The sequence below is a fragment of the Phoenix dactylifera genome, chromosome 3 (genome assembly GCF_051530095.1).
Source record: "Phoenix dactylifera cultivar Ajwa chromosome 3, Ajwa_hap1_PhDact_Kaust_v1.1, whole genome shotgun sequence".
NCBI lineage: Eukaryota > Viridiplantae > Streptophyta > Magnoliopsida > Arecales > Arecaceae > Phoenix > Phoenix dactylifera.
In genome coordinates, this window is record NC_143192.1 from 51,001,288 (window position 1) to 51,017,293 (window position 16,006).

The window sequence follows — 16,006 nt, forward strand, 5'->3', positions numbered from 1 at the left end:
TGCACCTTTACTGAAAGCTCTTGATGAAGTGATTTCCCTAAGAAAATATAAAGCCCCCAAAGTATATGGGAAGAATTGCTACCTGGGATCCCTTGAAGATGTTGCAGGTCTCAATTTAACTTTTCATTTTAATAACAATGTCGATGTCATGATGTCCCAAAATTCAATTCTACACTCTTGATGAGTATGTTTGCTTTGGCATAATACCCATCTCAGATGGGAGTCCATAAGAGTACTCTATCCTAGGCACTAATGCTCAGATAAATTATAATGTTGGATATGATCTTTTTAAAAGAGAGATCATTTCAAGCTATGGATTGCAGCATATTCTAAAATGAGCGATGATTCGAACCTTTTGTATGGGAGCATCATCTCAGCATTACACTTGTTAGCTGGATTTGCTTAGCCATAGATATAGATTGGTAATTTGAGCTTAAATTTGACAGCTTTCTGAGTTAACTACAAGTCTCTTAAACAGTGAGAAGAGTGAGTCTCAGGAAAAGTTTTCCAGGTTGAAATAACTAAACAAACTTTCACAACCTAACAAGCATATGATGTAGGCCACCTGACTTTGAAAGGCTACCACCCCATATGATGTTGAAATGACAACCTACCCATGAGTTCTTCCTCTCAACAAAATTTCGGTGGCTTAGATGGACCATCAAAATTTCATATGGTAGCAGGGCGCAGGGTAGGCATCATTTTTGTCCTATTTTTTCAACCAGCCAATGTAGTAACTCCACAAATCATTATTAAAGTTTATTGTTTGATATTCAGCCATTATTAAAGTTCATTACTTGATGTGCAGCAGAAATTTAGCTATTAAAGCTTTGTATTTATTATAATTTATTATACTTTGTATTGTATTTCAATATTAAATAGAAAAAAATGAGAAAAAAATATACGTATTACGTGATGGTGTTAAGTAAAGAGAGTTTCTGCTCGGTAACATTAAAGTTTATTGTCTAAAGTACAACAACAATTTAGCTATTAAAGTTTTATACTTATTATAATTTGTTATATTATTATATTCTCAAGAACAATTAGAAAATAAAGAAATAAAATCATATTCCACGCATAATATGGTTATAGTATATATTTAAAATAGAAACTCAGCTTGTGTAAAGCTTTATGTTGGTCGTGTAGGCTCCAGTATTAATGATGCCAGTGTTAATATGCTTGATTATCATTAAAATTTATTGCTTATGTAGTAGAAATTTGAGCTTGCTATTTGTTATAATTTATTATGCTATCGTATTGCTTTTCAAAAAATAGCTAGAAAAAATAATTATATTATACACGTCGCATTAGATTAATGTTAACGATACCAAAAAAGTTCCTATATAATCATTAAAGTTTATTGCCTAACTTTCTATTTATTATAATATATTAGATTGCTATTTTTATTTTAAAAATAATTACTATATTATAATTTAAAACGTTACATTTGGCAATTACGTGACATATGATGAGACGAGGATGAGATTTCTGGAACTCTCTTGCAAATTACCAATCATTTTATTAAATTTAGATACGAATTTTAATTTTGCTGAGATGTTCGCATCCGCATGGTCCGGATTGCGGTCGCCGTAGGCTGCGATACGAACCGGGTTCCGTATTGGGAAAAACCTCAGTTCTTGAAATATTTCAAATTATACAACAGCATCGAAATGACGTACTTAGCCTCTAATAAGACAGATATTATTTCGAACTGCCCTTCGGTTCCAGTCGGCGTTTTTATAGCGTCTAGCGGGTTAAGTGGCACCTACGTAAATTACCACATATCGGAGGTCACAGGATGACAAGAAGGCGGTTCTTTAATCGGAGAGCCCCGCGTATTAAATAAGCGACCAGTTTCAACGCCGGCGTCATCTCTATTTTCTTTTACTCCCATCGTCGTCTTCGTTGTCATTGCGTCGTCGTCTCCTCCTCGCGGTGAAAGGGAAAGAGAAAGGGAGAGAAGTGAAGGTACTGTTCCCGTCCGCTCTTCCCTCGGAAAACATTTCTCGAGATCCAGTCAAAGAGACCATGCCGCGCCGCGACGACCCCAACCCGTTCGACGAAGAAGAAGTCAATCCCTTCTCGGTAACCACACGTCCCCCCTTCTCTCCATCTCTATCTCTCTCCATTTCCCTCTCATTCCTTTTTGAATTCTTCTTGGTTGCCCGAGGCCATTTTCTTTAGCTTTTACTCTAGATTTACCAATTTTCTTGCATATGTTTTTGTGAATTATCAGATCTGGAGTTGGGGGTGTCATTTAAATTGGATCTTGAACTATATTTTGGAGTAGAGTGATTGGATGTACCAATTTAAAAACCCTAGCAGAAATGGTGACATAAAACCTAATCCTCTCTATAGTTATGGTGTTAGCGTGGTTTCCATGCAGTCTTGGTCGGTTGAATGCGATGATGGGACCGGTAATTCTAGATCTGGTCGGTCGAAGAGTTCTTGATTGATACTAAACTGTATGGTTTGTTCATCTTGCTGGATTATTGTGTGAATTATCGTTAAGAGATCAAACCTTGTTGCCCATTGTTGGGGTATTTCTGCCAGTGTGTGTGTCAACTAAAGTATTTTGACTATTTTGAGTTGAAATCCGTTTCTTTGGGGGAAGCTGATGTTTTGCATTGCAGAAGGGTGCAGGTCCTGGTTCAAAATTGCATTTTCCTTCACTGTCATCATTGCATCTGGGTTTTGGCAACAAACATGATGCTACTGTGGACATACCGCTGGAGACGATGAATGTAAGTGGTGCCATTTTGCAGATTATTGGTGTTTACTTAGTTTTTTGATGAGTTGATTGATTATGGGATTCTGTGTTGTCCTGTGTAGGATTCGAAGAAGAAGGCGAAAGAACTTGCAGCATGGGAAACAGATCTGAGAAGGAGAGAAATGGTTAGCCTATGACTAATTCGTTACTTGTTCCAGTTTAATACATTGTTAATCCCATTTTGATTGCCATCACGCAGTCTTCAACCATTACCTTTTGCTTCATTTTTGAATAAAATAAATCCAGTAAAAATCAGTGCTACACATAGTTGAAAATATCACATTGTTATCAATCGTTTGTTTTCTTTTCACCTTTTTCCTTTTTTTTAAATTGCATTACATTATCTTGGTCATATTTTGAACAGACATTCCTGTTTGCTATTTCAGGACATTAAACGCAGGGAAGATGCTTTATCAAATTGTAAGTTCTGAAGTTTCTGACCAATTTATGCATTAATATGACTGGTATAGACTTTACACTTCATTCGATGATAGTTTATCAATGGTGATATGTACCTCTATGTTGCAAAACAGCTGGTGTTTCTATGGATGAGAAAAACTGGCCCCCGTTTTTCCCAATCATTCATCATGACATAGCTAAGGAGATACCAATCCATGCTCAGAAGTTGCAATATCTGGCTTTTGCAAGTTGGCTGGGTATGGACTTACTTTACGCTTTGCTAAATAGGTCTGTGCTCTTTTTTTTTTACTGAAGTAATCGAGTTATCAACACATGACGATACTAATTCTTTTTGACTCTTTCTTGAATAGTTATTCTTGATTTCTACTATATTGAAAAAATGAGGTATTATGTAAGTATATTTTCATAACAGGGCTGCACAACATGAGTTAATCTTTGTTTTAATCTTTGTTTTATGACTCAACATGATTCTTACATTTTATGCCCAGCTTTCCTATTATCGAGTATCTATTGTATGCTGAATTATTTTGATCTATTAATTTCTGAACTAACCTAGAATTTCCTTATGATTGTTTCATATCTCTGTTTCATCTTTTTGTTATCTTTATTGATAGGTGCCACTTCAGCACTCCTTTTAATATTCTTGGATATGACTAGAGGGTAGCAAAAAATTGAAAAATCTCTCTATTTAAAAATTGATTTCCATGCAAAAAATTGATTGTTGTAACTCTACCCAACCCGATCCGTCCAACTCACCCCATCTAACTCTATCCGCCCCGCCCTGCCCCGAGGTAAGTTCGGGGTGGGTACGGGTAATGGCCTACCTGTTGCCACCTCTATAATTTGATATTAGAAACCAAACTAAACAACTAGAATGAGAATTTTCAACATGGATTAAAATATGTAAAACAACATGGGTAAGTCCATCCTCAAAAGAGAGTAGAAAAAATTTATTTGACAGGTGAACACCACTTCATGGTTTTGAAAAACAAAATTGTATTCATATCCGATCATAATGGGGTGGGTTTTACCCAACTCGTTGCAGATTCGGGACGATTATGTGTAATGGTAAAGCCCGCACCGAACCAGATTCAGATATATATAACTCTTCACAAATTCTCTCTATTTAAAAATTGATTTCTATGCAAAAAAAATTGATTGTTGTAACTCTACCCAACCTGATCCGTCCAACTCACCCCATCTAACTCTATCCGCCCTGCCTTGCCCCGAGGTAAGTTCGGGGTGGGTATGGGTAACGGCCTACCTGTTGCCACCTCTATAATCTGATATTAGAAACCAAATTAAACAATTAGAATGAGAATTTTCAACATGGATTAAAATATGTAAAACAACATGGGTAAGTCCATCCTCAAAAGAGAGAAGAAAAAAATTATTTGACAGGTGAACACCACTTCATGGTTTTGAAAAACAAAATTGTATTCATAGACTGCATATCAAATTGCACTCATGGACTGCATATTGAATTGCAGCCATAAGAGGACTGCAATTATAAAAAGAAATGTTGGGGACTAACAAACTATAAAAAGAAATGTGAGGCGAGAATTATAGAGATTAATTAATATTCCAGTGCTTATGCAAATGTAAGAGGACTTTTTAAGAAAGAAAAAATATGGAGATTTATTTGCATTGTAGATTAATTGGGTTTGCGTTACATCGTCTGGTTTTTCTAGCTGTCAAACTACCTCCCTAAAAAGCCATAAGGTGAAGGCTTCTCTTGCTTTAGTATTTCAGGATGGATACACCTTTGGGTCAGAAAAGTAACTTCTCTCTATTAATTTGGTGGTAGGAGTTTCATTTTGACACTTAAGGAGTAAGGAACAATAATCCTATCCACCTTCAAAGGGCGCAATAGGCAGTTGCTGTCCCTGTAGTTGACAGAGCTTTACCATATGATTTGATAGCCGATGCTGATGCATGCCGCTACATATGCTATATTTTGTGTATAAGGCTTTGCTACTAATGGTGCTGTACCGACAGTCTACTAAACATGTGGTCTGTGCTTTTTATCTATAGGCAAAACTTTAGAATATTTGGGGCAATCACTTATCCACATATCTAGCAACTGAATGTCCTACTTGGCATCTGCTCCAAGTGCAAAGTTGCACCACTTTAGATTACTTACATCATTTCTTTTCTGTAGGATGTCCTTGCTTTCATGCCCATATTTCGGTTCTATGTGATGTTGTAATTTAGTATCCCCCATTGATATTCTTCTTGGAATGTTCAATTAATGGAAAGCTGAACTAGAATGTTGATTTTAAAATGTGATTTTTGCTATTAGAGGTCCTCTTGCTCTGGCTTTGTGTTATTAGATATTTAGTTACATATTTGCACATACGTTAGTTACTTAACAGAATACAATACTTATTTCATAGATCCAATCTCCTATTACCCTTCTTTTTTGTTGTGGATGTTGCATAGTTTGAGTTGCTCTTTTGAAAAATGCCTTTGTTGACTAAGTTTGGCTCCATTAAGCTAGACGCTAGTCAATCTTTGATGCTTGTTGATCTTCAGTGCTTTTCTGAAAATGTCTTCTTTTAGTATGTGATGTCTTTTTCTCAAATTTGTAAACTTATGGGTCTTGAAAGGGTTAAGGATGAGCCTCAGCGCAACAGTAAAGTTGCTCTATTATGGCCTGGGTGTTATGGGTTTGAAACACGGAAACAGCTTCTCCGCATGTAGGGTTGAAGTTGCATACATCTGACCCTCCCAGACCCTACATTGGTGGGGTCACCTTTTATGGGTGTTGAAAGAGCTATTGCATAGTCATGGTACTACACAAATATTATGCCTAATTATAATTCATGAGCATGTGTATGTGGTGGAACTTTCTTGCAGGGATAGTTCTTTGTCTTGTGTGGAATGTCATTGCGGTGACTGTCTGTTGGATTAAAGGTGGAGGTAAGATTGAGCATACTCCTACTCTTGTGCATTTCTGCTTTCTTATAGCTTAACTTTCTATTATTTTTTCTATCTGCAGGGGTTAAAATCTTTTTCCTTGCGACAATTTATGCTTTACTTGGATGCCCTCTTTCATATGTGCTGTGGTACAGGCCTCTTTATCGTGCAATGAGGTAGGCTGTCAGAGGTTACTGGTGTTGGGTTGATGATACGTCCAACCTTTGTCATCAATATTCAATCCTACAATAGATTTTCATGGTTATGTCATGTCAAGCCAAGCTTGTACAAATTTAAGATTTATCCTGGCTTAAAGGGAGTGATTGCTATTAATGATATGGGAGTATATTTGGTAAATGACAGGAAGAATTGATGGGTTTTGTTTAACTGCACTCATGCACACACTAAATAAATTTTTGGTATTAGAATTTATGGAACAAGTCTGATTTTTCTTGATTTCTTGGGCTTCATCTTGCTCTGTTGCAAAAATCAACAGGAGCTTATTCAATTAGTTGTTGCTTAATTGTTGTTTTTCTAAACAGGACTGATAGCGCTGTGAAGTTTGGCTGGTTTTTCCTTTTGTACCTGGTAATTCTTAATGATGACCTCTTGTGAAGTATGACTAATCCGTCTCTTGCTAATATTTTGTGCTCGTGTTGTCATGGTGCAGTTCCATATTGGTTTCTGTATCTTTGCTGCTATTGCTCCTCCAATTGTATTCCATGGAAAGTCATTGACGTAAGCCATCCTGCTAGTTTTTGATTTTCATAGTGAATCAGTGTTTCTTGCTAATGTTTGATGAATAGTATAGATTTTGAATTTCACTTCCTACCTGATTTAACAGAGAATAATATAGAAGCAAATAAATTTTCCCAGTAGACCACAATTTTTAATCAAACCCAGTGTTTTTTTAACTAAACTTATTCCATGATAGATATTGTATGGCTCTCTTCGATCGTCTCTACTATATTATTAAATGAGAGAAGAATATGCCATTTTTGATTCCGTCTATCAAATTTTGTGGCTAGAATATCTTTAGTTCCTCTCTTTACGAGTATCTACAAAGAAAGTGATTAAGAAGTCCAATATATAATCTACTTGCTACCTTTATTTATTCCTTTGCTTCTATTTCTTATCTATATGGTTTATCCTAGACATCCCAAACAAGTTGAACTCCAGTTAGGAAAAAAAAAATCTAATAGTCTCTTATCCACATCACCAACCCAGTGGTTCTTTTTAAAATTTAAAAACTAACAACAATATTGATAGTCTTTATCTAATCCACATACTTCATCTATCTTATCCTCCAATTTTTTGAACTTTTTATTAATTTATTTTTAACATGCATTACATGCGTCCATTGCAAGCATCCTAATAGATTGATAGAATCATGATCACAGCATGTTGTTTTTATGTTGATTACAGGTCATGATACAGTTTCATACTATATCATGCTATGCTAGTCACATGTTGGGCCATGTGTCAGGGTTCATTAAAAGGAAAATAAAAGAATTGGCCCTTGCCGAGTGTCATGTATTGGTATGATCTAGTATGAGTGATACATGGGTACGAATCCCTTGTACCATGCCCATGAGGTATCTATTATTCAACGAAGGAAGGTGCTAATTCCCTATGAATGCAAGAGGAATGGACTACGTGCTGATTTTGATGTGTCCCCTTATATCAACATTTGAAGTTTTGGCTGAAAAATTATGGGTTTCAGTCCACTTTTAGTGATTTTGGATGAACTTGACTGAAACTTGCCATATATGCTTTTTTTCTCTCGATGTTTTAGTCAAATTGGGGCCATTTCTTTATTTGCTTGTTTGGGGGCTAAATGACATCACTTTCTACTGTAATATTTGTTTTTCTTTATTTTTCATTATTTATAATATATTATGTGATTTCTGTGCATAACTAAATATGATACATCACAGAAATGACGTCTTTTTTTATGTGAAACAAAATGTCATTCTATAACTACATCTATTAGATTAAATAATCACTTAACCTCAAAATTTTGAGAAAGAATGCATGAATGTAATATATTTGTGAGTTCTACTAAAAATTGAAGAACTTGTTTGAATATGCTAGGCACTACAAAAATAACAATTGTTAATATAGTGAATTGTCAAAAATTAAAGTTCAAGAAGTAAATTCAATATATAAAATGTTTACAGTACGTACTACTATTATATTTAATGAATTCCACCTATGCACAATATCAGCTTCGAACTATAATTATCAAAACTACTCTATTTGTGAGACAAGATGCCCCAAAATATTGTGTAACTTCGTGGTTTCTTTTATTTCCCTTCTATTTTTCAAACTTTTTTGAAATTTTCTCTTTTCTTGACTGAGACTTTCGAGCTGAGAGCAGAACTTCCAAAACCGCTGAAATTGCAAAATCAGAACTCCAAAACCCTATCTGAAATGAATTCTGAAACCGAATTTTCAAACCTACCTTAATATGATTTGTATAAAATCATAATCCTTCTATCACTTTACAAACTTGATCGAAATCAAAACTGATACCAAATTTTCAAACCTACCTTGTTATGAATTGTTTAAAATCAGTAATCCTCCTATTTCTTTGGTGAGTGATTGCTCATCATTGAAGAACCCGGTGAGACATGATTCATTATAAATGAACTAGAATGACCCAGATTGGGAACAACCATGTCTAAGTTTTCAGTGCTATGTAATTTGACATATAATATGTGGGTCAAGGTAGACCTGATTCTCCACACTTTGTCGGATGCAGGTGTTGTATCATTGGACCTTCCGATTAGACCTGACTGACAAGGCTGGTTTACATTGCCTCATATGGACTGCAATTTAAGATCCTACTTGAGGAGCTTGGTTGTGTATCAGTCAATACTGGATGTGAACCTAACTGAGCCCACATATGCTTAGTGATAACTGGTAAGAATCCTCATGTGGGCCAGAGCATGCCTACCGTAGAATGCCATTCATAAATATAAATTCTGGTATCGTTAGAACCACCTGCTAGATGTAACTTTGGGCCACAACTGAGTAGTTTTTTGAGGCACAACATTTATGTGTCTAGTACATAGAAGATAGTATTGTGGACAACTAGCACCAGACACGACAGTCACCTAGTGAACTTTTTTTTCCCCCTTAAGTATGGACTTGCTTGAGCACAGTATATTAATGAAAGATGTTAGGTTTTATGAAATCCTCTTAATCCTTTTTTTTCACTGGTCATTTTTTGTTTCAAGCGTAGAAAGAAGAAAATAGGGACATGAAAACTGAGAGAATATATACTTACAAGGAGAGCTGATTTTTGCTTTGTCATGCAAATGTTAGCTCTCAGGAAGTTTGACATTAAATATGCCTATGTACGACATCTTCAGTTTATCTGTCATTGGTTTAATGCTTTCTTTTTCCCTCAAGATGTGTTCCTGTGTTAGTCTCTATGATATTAACATGAAATACTTTTTCTGCTTCTAGGGGTATCTTGGCTGCGGTTGATACTATCTCAGATCACTTGTTGGTGGGGGTAAGTCATAATACATGACTGACTACATAGCTGTCATTGTGTTCTTGTGAATTGCATCTCAGCTGTAACAGGCATGATGGTATTGAAAAACATGAGCCATGCATTTCTTCCGAGTATGCCTATGGCCTTATACCTGTAGCCTAAAGTAAAATCTCATATTTTGTGATGTTGATTATTTGTTTATCATAATCTCTCTGTTCATAGTACAACATAGAGGGCAAAATTTTTCTTCTTATGTATGTAATTATTAAATAAAAGTATACTTTCCTATTCAATTCACATTTATGTCAAATAAAATTTGATCTTCCTTGCTGTGATTGCAGATTTTTTACTTGGTCGGATTTGGCTTATTTTGCTTGGAAACACTTATAAGCCTGTGGGTACTTCAGGTTAGTGCCAAAACCTTCTTTAGTTGTGCTATATAAAATCTTGAAGTGTTCTATTATAACTACTTGTCGACGTTAAGCTTCAAATTTATATGCAAGTTGGGACACAAAGTGCCTTCCATTTGAGCTACAATCTTAACTCAAACTATGTATCACATGCATAAAGGGAAAGCAGAAGAGTCGAGGAAGGGACAAACCTAATATGCTCATAGGATGCAGAGGGGGTGGAAGGGAGGGAAACTGAGTCTCTCTCTCTCTCTCTCTCTCTTTCCCCTCCCTCCCTCTCTCTCTCTAACCTACAATGACCTCCGAAGGAAGAAAGGGAGTGTGAAATATCCATGCAGACCATAAATTTTCTGCAGAACAGTATCAGAGCATGAAGGATGACAGTAGGAAGAAGGATTTTCCTAGTTGAATGCTTTTTGGCAAGGAAGCACAAGGCTTGTTTTGTGAGGGAATATGTATTTTAGGAGTGATGACCACTAATTCTACTTGCACAGATGGAGACCAAGTAAGATGTCTGCCTGATCAATCTTATTCCCTCCAGTCCCTATATTTTAATAATAGTATGATGAGCTTCTGCTACTTGGAAGTTTAACAATAGATGGGTTTAGAGAAGAGGCTGATATGTTTGAAATAAAAAAAAAGAAATCAATAAGACAGGTCTTTGCTTTTCTATATCATGTTCTAAGTGTTGCAAGAGCATGGTGCAAAATGGTAATATTTTTTTATTGTGTAAGAGTGCTCCATATGCTTGTCACACAGTTCAGTTTCCACCAAACATGTTGAATTAAAAATGGGCCAAACCTAGCCAAGCCCATGTGTGTTTGGATCCATCTCCAAGTTGGACCATAGAACTTGGTTTAGTTAGCATAGGGTCCATTGGAAAGGTTTGATGTTTGCTTGCAGGTTTGTCTATGAACTAAACCTGGCCTTGTACTAGCCAACATTGGTCTAATCCCAGGCCAGCTGTTACTGAGGATTCATGTCATATGGAAGCAACCATCTGTTTGGCCATCTCCTAGCTGAGGGTGAGAGAGAATTACAAATATTGGTGGTGATGAAGTAGCACTAAATGAATCCAGTGGCTTAGTGAAGGACATGGCGGCTCAAGAAGGGAGAGAAGTAGAGGATGGAGAAGACCTCTTGCCTTGAGAACGTCAATGAAGAAGTTATAAGTGTGTCCTTGGTTTTTGTAGTAGATCAAAGTTGTAGATCAAAGAAGTGAAGAGAGAAGGGGTAGGGCAGTTGATGAGAAGCAATAAGAGATGGTTGGCATGGATGATTGAGGAGAAGGCGAGGGATGGTTCAACTATTGAGAAGGGGTAAGAGAAGGTTGGGTAGATGAGAAAGGAGAAGGGGATGAGAAGGATAGTAGGTGGTTGGTGGTACGTGAGAATGCAGAAGGGGTGAAGATATGTGTAGAGTTGGTTTTTTAGCTGAGGGGTTAATGAATGCCCTATAAGTTGAACTAAGTCAATTGAATCAATATTGTTATACTCGACGTGGTGGACTCAATTTGCGTCTGGGATGATGTGTCCAAATCTGGCCCTTTGGACCCTATATGCAGTCCCAGTCCCGCTTCCTCAGGGTTTGAACTTTATCAGAATATGGCTGGACCTGGGTCCCTTGACAACCCCAATGAAACATTTTGTAATTTGCTTTTGCTTCTGTTTTTTACTGATATAATCTTCCAAGTTCCAACTATCTTTTGCTTCAAATGCAAGGGGTTACTTGCCCACTGTAAAGTGCTCTTGCTGTATTCAAGCTATTGCTTATTGTTTTAACCATAGTATGCTGAACGGGCCTTACCGGCCGGTTCAGCATGTACCGGACTGGTTCGGTCCTTGACCGGTCCGATTCAAGCATGGAAAATGGTGGTTCGTGTACTGGTGTGAATTGGACCGATTCGCATTGGTATGCACGCTCGCTGCCCAGTGCACCACGCGCGGTTCCCTATGCTGTGCCGTGCGGGCGCGCGGCCTTATGGCAGACTGGTTCGGAACTGGTATGCCTACCGTTACCGGCACAGCATACCTTGGTTTTAACCATGTTAAGCATTCACGCTTTTAATGAATATGGTGCTATGTGCTAAGATAGGCTGCTTTATTTCATTAAGTCAAACAATTAAGGAAAGTTTGTGAGAGCATTATTAAGATGATGGATTCCTAGGCATATGGCTGAGCTCTTACAGTAATTTCATTCATAATTTTTCCCTCCTGTAAGATGCATTAAACCGTTTGCAGTTATTATTTTTATTGTAAAATTGAAGTCATTTTCACTATAGTTTGGTTGTAATGGCCCAGGAAGGTTCTTTTAGTGCTAATTGGTTAGTAAATGCTTAAGAAAATAGGCTCATGACTGTAGTAAATGTAAGATGGTTTACATGATTTTTTTTTAAAATTTTACTAATTTGATTGACCTTATCTATAATCTCAACTAAGTCGCAACAATCTTTTCAGTGTAATGTATTGATAATTAGGACAAACAAATATTGTGATTAAATCATCCTTGTGATTTGTATTTCATGTGGTTGTCATCTTTCTTTTTAGAAATTTTATACTGTTGTTTGTTTGATGGTCAACTAGGTTTTGTATAAGTGCTCCTGTTTTAGGAAATGAGGTAGAAACGTGAAAATGGAGCGGTCTGTTTCAAGTGTATTGAAACATAAAGGAAAGCAACTAATAATCATATAGGAAATAGATTTTTAGTATTTGGAAAACCATTTGGAATCTCTGGGTTCCCCTCCTTATGATGTGATTTTGATTGCATAATCGGCCGCATGTCCTATTGGTTTCCTTGCGTGCTTCCAAATATTGGGAAATTGATCAAAGTTGTTACTCCAACAGATTTCTTGGGTTTGTGTTTATTTCAACCTTTTGCCTTATAACTTGTGCTTTGGAGATGAATGCTATCCTTTATATCAAAGATTCTTTTTTCACTTTTCATCTTGAGATTCCCAAAGCTGAGGGAATCTTAGGGCACTGCTCTGGAGTTGCATCGGCTATGTACCAATCTGGGGAAACACCTTCATACTTTAGTGGATCATACAGTGGGATGAGGTTTCTTGGTTGAGGTCCATAGGTTGATAATCTTGAGTGCATGGGAGACTGATTTTTCTATCAAAATGGGTTCTGCTGAACAACTTGTTGCCTCAGATGCATTTACATAGTGGTAATGTTTTGAAGGAGGTTGGGTGCATAAATGTTGCTTGAACTCATTGGCAATCTTGTCTTTTTGCTCACGTATATAGGCAGTGCTGCATATTGTGCCATGAATCCGTGGTTGTTGCTGTTGTTATAATCTGTACTATTGCATGTTTTGAGGGTTAGCCCGGTATCAGTGTCCGAAATTCTTTTTCGTTGATAACTTTTTTTACATTAACAGATTATAAAAAAATTAATGATATTCGTGCTGATATATCCTGTGTATTGTATATGTATGAACTAATTTTGTAGCTTTTCTATCCATTTAATTGTTTTTTGAATGAACTGGACTGTGCCAATTATATGCATGATAAATAGGATCATGAAACCTCTCACAATAAATTTGATTTTCAAGTTAGGCTATTTGATTGGTAGGCTGTGCTCTATGGTCAACACTACATTGCTGACAACCATCGTTGGTGTTAACTGTCGTGTGACAGCATGCCTAAGTTTGTTTATCTTTGCACTATGAGTTCTTAGTGTAACAACTAACAGAATCATGCATGTAAATAGTCATACACAGATCATTAAATGAAAGTGCATATAGTCCTTTATACGTAGAGATATTCAGACATTTTTTGGATCATCTTTTACTGCTTTTATCTGTTTCTTCCCTGAATGTGGTTTGTTGTTTTTGCTGTATGCAGAAAGTTTATATGTATTTCAGAGGGCAGAAATGAAGATGGTGCAGGGAGCAAACACGAAACCTCTAATTCATCATCCTATTGCTTGAGCTGTCTACACTCTATATACATGCTTGGCTATGTTTTCTGTATTTCTCTCCTTTTTTCCTTTTTTTTAAAGATTGTTGTTTGATGAAGAGGTACCAAGTTGTGGGAGAGTATCAAAATGATTCTAATTCTTCTGTTCATTTTCTGTGTCAATAAGGTCTCATCTGCCTCTTGCCTGAAGTTTGAAGTTTGGGTTATTAATTTGAAGATTAATGTTTCTGTTGCATTTTCCAAGATGGTTGTCCGGTGACCTGCGTGGTTGCTCCGGTTGCCATAAGGTTTCCATAAGTCTTTGGGTTGAGCTAAGATGCCATCAAGTATTGCTTTGTTTTGAGGCTTGTGGGGTGGGGTTTGGGGCACACCTGTGGCGGCCATATGGAATCAAGCGCGTCTCATTACTGGATTCCTGGGTCTCCTTTAAATATTTGTTGAAATCATCTTATCAGTCTGATGAGCTTTAATGACCTCAGCCAAGACATCGTGGCTTCTGATTCTTTAGTTAGCATCCAGTTGTTTTCATAAGTGAAAATAGCAAATCTAGTTATGCACCGTGTCTTGCCTCCGGAAGTTGACTATGACACCTGCAGAAAGGAAGTTTTCTTTAAAACTTCCAAAGCCTAGAACCAATACATTGTTATATTATTTTGTTTTCTCTGTGAAAAAAATTAAAATTATCAATAACACATACTGTGGGCATAGTTGTGTGTAAAATAACTCAGGTAGTTGTCAAGAAAATGTTGGATGCTGTTAGTTCCTTTCTTCTGTTTTGGTGTGAGAGATGGAATAATCTTGCAGGTAACTACGGCAAGCTAGACAAAATGATATCTACCAAGTTTGTAAACAATCCTCCGGATACAGTTGCTCCGTCTTTGTATCTATCCACAAATAGATGGGTTGGATGACCACTTGGAACGGGATGTGCTGGTTGTACCTTGGAGCCTCAGTACAATCATGGCTTCTTCACATGTTGTTCGTAGGTATCATCTAAGACTATGGGGTTTGAGTCACGTTCATATGTTTCGAGGATTTTAACTGTAATATATGAGTGCTTTCTGAATATTATTTGTTGTGCGCACTTGAGATGTTTCTAAATGCTAACTAGATTTTGAATGGAAAGCTACTTGCCAGCACTTCCTAAAGATTTGCCAAGACCTAAAAATTTTAATAATAGCTGTATCAGTTCTTTGTAAATTAACAATACTACAATTCATGAACTACCTCCATATTTTCTCTAATTATCCACCTATGAACAAATTATGCAGAGAAGTCTTGGCTTCTTTTGGTAATATTCGGATGTGTAGTATGGTAGGTCTTAATTCATCAACGGATTTTCTTGCTATCATCTAAGGTTTTGTGGATCATTATGATCTATGAGATGTTACAACTTTCTAAGATGTGCTCCCAAAATAGCAATAAAATTTATTAACTTTGAAGCAAGATAGTTTATGGCACATTAGCAATTGATCGAGCTGATTTCAAATGGTCAGCGCCAACGACCTTGCATCCATCATCATCATCTCCAATGTTTTAGCCCGGTTACAAGAGACAAAAGATGCAACATCACCTTCTCCTTTCTGGTAGTCAGGCTTTGCATGCAAGATATCGAGTTAGGGTATGGCCAGTTTGATTTTCTGCATGGCATTTAAGAGGTAAATAGATAATTTTGTTTAGTCTTAATTCTTGAGCTGCTAGAAGAACCGGAAGGAAACCAGGACTGTCATGCTCGCATATTCCCATAGATCAGAATATGGGAATATTCTAGAGACAAAAGATGCAACATCACCTTCTCCTTTCTGGTAGTCAGGCTTTGCGTGCAAGATATCGAGTTAGGGTTTGGCCAGTCTGATTTTCTGCATGGCATTTAAGAGGTAAATAGATAATTTTGTTTAGTCTCAATTCTTGAGCTGCTAGAAGAACCGGAAGGAAACCAGGACTGTCATGCTCGCATATTCCCATAGATCAGAATATGCGACCATATAACAAAATATTTTAAGACTTGTGAGGATCCGTGCGGGCATGTGTTTAGTCCTACATCTGTTATTCGCTGGATA

General features: G+C 36.7%; 1 protein-coding gene across 2 annotated transcripts; it reads left to right on the forward strand.

The window, feature by feature from the left end:
- The first annotated feature begins 1,846 nt into the window (after positions 1–1,846).
- Positions 1,847–14,095, forward strand: LOC103706292 (secretory carrier-associated membrane protein 4). Of its 2 annotated transcripts, XM_008790359.4 has the most exons (12): positions 1,847–2,085; positions 2,634–2,744; positions 2,833–2,895; positions 3,157–3,190; positions 3,304–3,426; positions 6,050–6,112; positions 6,192–6,285; positions 6,652–6,697; positions 6,780–6,847; positions 9,584–9,632; positions 9,956–10,021; positions 13,872–14,095. In XM_008790359.4, exons 1-12 carry the CDS (start codon positions 2,029–2,031, stop codon positions 13,902–13,904), a joined length of 807 nt encoding a protein of 268 aa, XP_008788581.3. In that variant the 5' UTR covers positions 1,847–2,028; the 3' UTR covers positions 13,905–14,095. The 2 variants fall into 2 exon arrangements, with proteins under 2 accessions (XP_008788581.3, XP_088575079.1); XM_088718953.1 differs by lacking the exons at positions 9,584–9,632; positions 9,956–10,021; positions 13,872–14,095 and adding an exon at positions 8,874–9,031 and having other exon boundaries at positions 1,851–2,085.
- Positions 14,096–16,006: the final 1,911 nt, after the last annotated feature.

Excerpts from the sequence above, each read along its gene's own strand:
- LOC103706292 (XM_008790359.4), top strand. The coding sequence starts at position 2,029 with ATGCCGCGCCGCGACGACCCCAACCCGTTCGACGAAGAAGAAGTCAAT. Across the intron at positions 3,427-6,049 it reads GGCTTTTGCAAGTTGGCTGG|GGATAGTTCTTTGTCTTGTG; the intron begins GTATGGACTTAC and ends ACTTTCTTGCAG. Across the intron at positions 9,633-9,955 it reads CAGATCACTTGTTGGTGGGG|ATTTTTTACTTGGTCGGATT; the intron begins GTAAGTCATAAT and ends CTGTGATTGCAG.